Source organism: Seriola dumerili, unplaced genomic scaffold (genome assembly GCF_002260705.1).
Source record: "Seriola dumerili isolate Sdu_G_001 unplaced genomic scaffold, Sdu_1.0 BDQW01000127.1, whole genome shotgun sequence".
In the NCBI taxonomy this organism is placed as follows: domain Eukaryota; kingdom Metazoa; phylum Chordata; class Actinopteri; order Carangiformes; family Carangidae; genus Seriola; species Seriola dumerili.
The window spans coordinates 605,261-611,709 of NW_019174382.1; the positions used below are offsets into that span (position 1 = coordinate 605,261).

At 46.4% G+C, this 6,449-nt stretch overlaps 1 protein-coding gene across 1 annotated transcript in view; it reads right to left on the bottom strand.

The window, feature by feature from the left end:
* Positions 1-350: 350 nt before the first annotated feature.
* The window catches only part of syndig1 (synapse differentiation inducing 1), a gene marked incomplete at its 5' end in the record, with an annotated part of 12,821 nt that continues 6,722 nt past the window's right edge, over positions 351-6,449 (bottom strand). The window contains 2 exons of the mRNA XM_022748637.1: positions 351-1,018; positions 4,088-4,225. Coding sequence (XP_022604358.1) covers positions 860-1,018; positions 4,088-4,225 — 297 coding nt within the window. The remainder of the gene's footprint in view (positions 1,019-4,087; positions 4,226-6,449) is intronic.

Here is a 6,449-nt window from a genome sequence, read left to right on the forward strand (position 1 = left end):
CCAGACTCAGGGGTCCAGACTCAGGGATCCAGACTCAGGGATCAGGTCCATTTGGATGAATCCTGTTTTGTTGAAATTCACCTCCTGTTTAATTTTTTTTCTTTTATCATTTCCCACATTCTCTTTCTGTTAATGAATTGAGTTTGATAAAATATAGATAAATAATTAATGAAATAAATATAATTATAATAATAATAATAATGATAATAATATAAATAAAGATATTCTATAAAAAGCAGGTTGTGTGTTGTGGGAGGAGATGAAAGATGAAAATAAAGAAAAGCAAAAAATCTTCACGCCTGAGAAACAGAAACAAAATGACTTTATTAATTAATTAATTAATCTGTGGTTAAATTAGTTGTAGATTCATTTTCTTTCAATCAGTTAATTAATTCATTGTAACCAGTTTCCTGTTTTAATATTGTGTCTGATCACTGAAACTGTTGCAGCTTTAAAATGAGAAAATAAAAATTCAAACAAAATGAATTGAAGTGAAAATCAACGTTAAAAGTTCAAATCTACAATTTAAAATCTTTCATTTTTAATTGTCACTTTATTAAAAACAGAAAGGAGGGAAATAATAATGAGAAAAAACACAGCAATGTTCTTTAAAACAAACGGACTCCATCTTTTCTTTCCTAACCTCCCACTGTTCCTCACAGAGATCCTGCGATCTGATTGGTTTAAAGGTTTCAGGTAGGAGTCCTTCAGCGCTCCAGTCACCCATCCACAGAGAAGGAGGGGGGGACGTCTTGTCCTCCTGCACCTCCTCACCGTGGGCCGACCTGCCGAGGAAACGCTCACCTGACGAGGGCCGGACTCCAGGTGGAGATTAGGGGCTAATGGGTAATCTCCTTCCCTACCAGTGGTGGTTCTTGGAGAGGTAGGCGATGAGCGCCACAGCCACGCCCACGTAGATACCTGTCCCGATGGTGATTGACAGCACAGCCAGGAAGAGAGCCCGCCTCGAGCTGGAGCTGGCCAGGTGGAAGTCTCCTTTAGACACTGCCTTATTGGTCTGAGAGGAGGGGGGGGGGCAAAAACACATCAGTGTTAATCTCTAATTTAATCGCTACTATTGGACAGTTAAATCTACAGTTTTTCATATTTTATATAAAGATATAGATAGGTTCAAAGGTTCTGTAAACGAGATTTTAAACAATAATTTAGCAGCAAACATCTAATTCTCTATATAAAGACATAGTGGAGTAATGGCGTCCTGAGCAAAGAACGAAGACACCCCCTCTGTGAGTGACGTAACCTGAGTTTCTCTGGTTTTTGTGTTGGTAGCCGGTCTGGCAGTGTGTGCATGTTAGTGAATGTGAGTCCTTCCTGTTAAACCGTTGGTCTTCCCCACGTTTATAAACACACAGGCTCCGCCCACAGGTGTGATGTCACAGTACAGTACGCAGTGCTCAGGTGACAGTGTCTCTCCCTGCTCCGTCAGTGTTTTTACCTGCTCCGTCAATGCTAACAGTTAGCATTGCTGTGGAGCATATCATGGCGATGGTAGCGTGAGCTAACGGTTGTGCTTAGATTGTTTTGTTGACTCTCGTGTTCACAGGGAAACTTTATTCAGTTGAGCTTCTTGCTGTGTGTTTATTGGACGATTTCACTGAGATTCAGAACAGAACATGAAGGGGGGGGTGGGGGGGGTGTCTAGTGCGACATCTAGTGGCACTGACAATCGTTTACAAGGACTCGTTGCCTCCACTTTAAAGCAGATCCAGAATCATGTCAAATCCTCAACATCGTGATCTGGATTACTCAGAGACTCGACTCCTGAAACACTGTGCGTGCGCGCGTGCGCGTGCGTGTGCGTGTGTGCGTGCATGTGCGTGTGTGCTGAGGCAGAGACGCAGCAGAGGAAGGAACAAGATTAAGGAAGAACATCAGAGTCTCTGCTCTTTAATCAGCTTTTAATAAATCTGATCTGATCAGGAAGCAAAACATCCTGTTCAGTTTCAGACCTCGGGTCCTGCAGGGACCTGATGCACAACATGTCTCTGAGAGAGGGACTTCCTGTTTGTCAGCCTGATCCTGATCAGAGACATGAGACACTTCTTACAGGACAGAGTCTTTAAAACTATGACTCTAATAATTCTTGTACAGAGGGAGATGACATTTATCTGACAGACTGCTGCTCTGTGATTGGCCGTAACTGACGTTCCTGTGTGTGCCGACAGTAAATGAATGAACTCAGATGAGTCCATCAGTCTCTGTCAGGTGAGTGTGAGTCTCTTAACGAGCTCAATTAACTCTGTAAATACGATTAACGAGCTTGTTGGCAGGAAACCACCTGTTGTAATAACTGCTTATGTTCCACTAATATTTAATTACACTCTGACCAATCAGACGCCACGCGTATGACATCAGCCAACCATAGCGAGTGGGAGGGGGGGCAGGCCCTCCTGTGATTGGTCCAGACGAGGACAATGAGGCTCCATCAGTTTCTGCTGAATAAAGAACGACGTCCTTGTAGATCTGAGAGAGAGAGAGTTACGTAAAGAGCTCAGAGTGTGTGTGTGTGTGTGTGTGTGTGTGTGTGTGTGTGCACTCTGAAAGCACCCAAATCAGATTATCCACACCAGCTTAACAAAAACAGATTGTTTCAGTCTGTCACCAAACAGTTTACTGAGAGGAAAGTTTAGTCTCAGGACAGTTTAGTCTCGGGACAGTTTAGTGACAGCAGCGTCACACTGACCCTCATGTCTGTGCAGAGACTTGGGTCTTCAGTCTCGTCAGGACTGTGAGTCAGATCCAGATCAGCAGGTCTGGGATCAGTGTTTTGAGCTGATGGACCACAGTCCTCGTCCCCTGGAGACACAGACAGAGATCTGCTGCTCTGATCAGCCCTCACTAAACTCTCATCTGCTTTTACTGCAGCGTCCTGACTGGAAACCGGGACATTAGGGACCTGGTCTGGAGGTCTGGAGGTCTGGACTCTGTCGCGGCTCCAGAGCTCTGATGGAAAACCTCCGTCTGTCTGCAGCGTCGTTCACTCTAATGAAGCTCTACAGGAAACTGAACGTCAGTGTCACGTCCTGGTTTTACAGGAAATAAAGAGGCAATTTATATTTATTTTCCCGTTGGAATCCTCCTGATGAAATCTCATCCAGACGAACTTTGATCAGATTCAGTCGTTGTTGTTTCATGTTTTATAGTAGAATCATACTGTGATGTGTCTGGACTGACAACACTCAGATCCCTCTGAGGTTTTCCTGAACTACTCCTTTAACATGACTCACCTCCTCTCTGGTTTTATTAAACCCTCCTCCTCCCCCCTCCACCCCCTCGCCTCTCCCCCTCCCTCCTCCTCCTGCTGCAGAGCTTTTCTGTTGTTCAGCGATGGATTTCAGTGTGGGAAGTGTTGCCGGTGGCAACCGGCCCTTGTTTCTTTTGGAACTGTAGGTGTGCGGTTGCCACGGAAACCGCATTCACGACACGACATGACACGACATGCAGCAGATCAGCTACCGCCACGCGCACACACACACACACACACACACACACACACACACACACACACACACACACACACGTTTTCATGTTCATGTTAATTATTATTATTAATTTAACAGTTATTATTATTACATTTTTTTTTTTGAAGTTACCTGTAAAAAAGGCCAAAAAAAGGAAAAACAAACGTGAAACTGGAGAAGGAAGCAGATCAGTGTAAAACTATTAATCATTAACTGATCGATCAATCAGTTTATAATGTCAAAACTAGGTTTGATCCACTGTCTCCGAGCTGCTGGGAAACATCAGCAGATTATCAGACAGAGAGGTCGTCCTCCTCCAGCTGACTGCAGATCAGTTATATAAGGAGCATTGTGTCAGTGTGTGGAGGAGCAGGAGAAACAGAGAGAGAAGAAGAAGCTGCAGCACACACACACACACACACACACACACACACACACACACACCATACCCCACAGGTGTACTACAAGTGTACCAAACATGCAGTAGGTATGCTACAACATATCACTGCTACTGTTACTGCCAATACCGCTACTGCAAAGTGTGTGTGTGTGTGTGTGTGTGTGTGTGCGTGTCTGTGTGTGTCTGTGTGTGTGTGTGTGCTCACCTCGTGCGACAGGTAGAAAGCTGCGATGCCGAGCGGCCAGAAGCAACAGAGCATGGAAAAGACACTGAGGCCCAGGTGATCTCTGGGAGGCATCAACAGGAAGGTGTCCTCGCTCTCTGAGTCACTGGAGTAATCACTCTGATGACACACACACACACACACACACACACACACACACACACACACACACACACACACACACACAGAGTGTTACCTGTTAACGCTCACCTGTAAATCTAAATCCAGGGTTGGTTTGTTTATGACATGAGGGGGTTAACGAGTGTTTTCAGCCCTTAGTTGTGTCTGCAGGTTTTTCCTCCAGCCTTATATTTCCTGTCATTCATATCTCGATAATGATGAAATCCTGACACGTGAATGTAATTAGATTTTCCCGCCTCTTGTGGTCCAACAGCAGACTCAGGATCACAGCCTGTGAGTCTGGATGATTATATTGGATCTTGTGTAGCCGGCGACCTGGACACTTTAGTAGAAGCAGCAACAGACAAAGATATGTGCAAACATTTTTACATGCTATACCTCGTTAACTCGGACCTTTGAAGAGGTCCTGAAGTCCAGTTGCCTGCCGATGCTCCATAATTTAAATTCACTTAGTCCAGAAGAGTCCACACATAAAAATCGCAAAATGAGCGACTTTATTTGCGGCACCTCTCTCCAAATTGCAGACATTTCCCTCCTTCCGGCTGCCTGACAGTGGGTACGCTTGTTTTCTGCTCCCGTCCAGCTGGTGAAGGTGGATCAGGTCTATCTTCTTCTTCTTCTGGTTCAGGATCAAACTGATGAGACGCCATTTTGACTGTCACAACCACTTATTTTACAGCTGTGCGGAGCTTGTAATTGCCTGGAAAACTGACCAATCAGAGCACGCTGGGCTCAGAGGGGCGAGGGGGGCCCTGAGAGCTCGAACAAAGTGTTTCAGACAGACAATGAATAGACAACAGAGGAAGAAAACTCATGTGTTTTTGGAACATTGAAGCATGTAAATCTATTTTAGTCGACACCAGGAATAAAAAGATGAACACTGAAATAATAATTATAATAATTATAATAACAATAATAGTAATAATGATAATATGTCCTCTTTAACGCATGGTGTACCACAGAAGAGCCATGACATGTTTTCATTTTGGTTTTGATTCACTGGGTTGTCAAAGTTAAAAATAGTCTCATTTAGAGCGGGAACAGCCTCGTCCTCTCCAGCTCGCCGTAGATCAGAGGAGCTGAAGCATCTGAAGTGAAACTAAAACTTTCATCTTTGTTCCAGCTCAGGAACCAGCTACAGCCCCCCCCCCCCCGGTATTAGCGAGGCAGAGTAGATTAAACTGGACTTTACTGAGACAAAATCACAGCATTTCCAGCTAATCGTCTCTAAAGCGATTGGCTGTTAGGCGGCCAAATGTGTCGCTGTCCAGAGAGATGCTGCTCTAATCTGATTCAGCTGAAAGACTCGAGTGGAGGGGTGGACAGGAGGAGAGGAGGAGGAGGGATGGAGAGGAGGAGGAGGAGGGATGGAGAGGAGGAGAGGAGGAGGGATGAGGGATGGAGAGGTCTATCTATCTATCTACTTTTCTTCTCTGTCACTTCCTGATCTCCACGCTGCTGTTTGATTGGCTGTTAGCTGAGTGCTGTTGGTGGATTGAACTCCTCGCTGCCACCGGCTGCAGGACGCTGTTATGAAAATAATCAGATTTAAGGTGGATTGGTTCTCCTGGAAACATGGCTGACTGTAGTTTGTCAGAGGAGCTTTTCACTTCCTGTGTGTCACTGGGAGGGGGTGGGGCCTGGCACCTGCTCAGGAGCAGGGAGGTGGGACTCAGCAGAGCAAACACAGAGACCACCCGAGAACAGGTAAGTGCTCCGTCAGATTTTCACCTGGATGAAACTGACTCCGCCTCCATGTTCCACCTACGCTGACGACACTTTTCACTTAACTGAAACATATAAAACAAATCAACATAAAAAGAACAAACGAAGATTTTCACCTCGACCTCCTGGAACTCGTCGTCTCGTCGATGTCGTACGACAGCGTGTTGAATCTTTGCGTCCTCTCCAGAAAAGTCCAGAAACTTCCCGTCAGCAAACAGCAGCGTCTCCTTCCTGGAGGCAGCGGTGGCGGCGCAGCGGCGGCGGCAGCGGCCTCAGGACCGAGCCCCTCGATGAAGGTGGTCTCGCAGCAGTCACCTCCCCAGCCTCTCCCCACGCCCGCAGGACGCTCTCTGGGCACAGGAGGAGGCCGGGGCCGCCTGAGGCGGGGGTCCGACGCCGCCTGGTGGGGAGGAGAGCGCTGGGGTTCAGGAGCTGAGGAGGACCCCCCGCTGTGCTCCTGCTGAGGGGGGGCATTCAC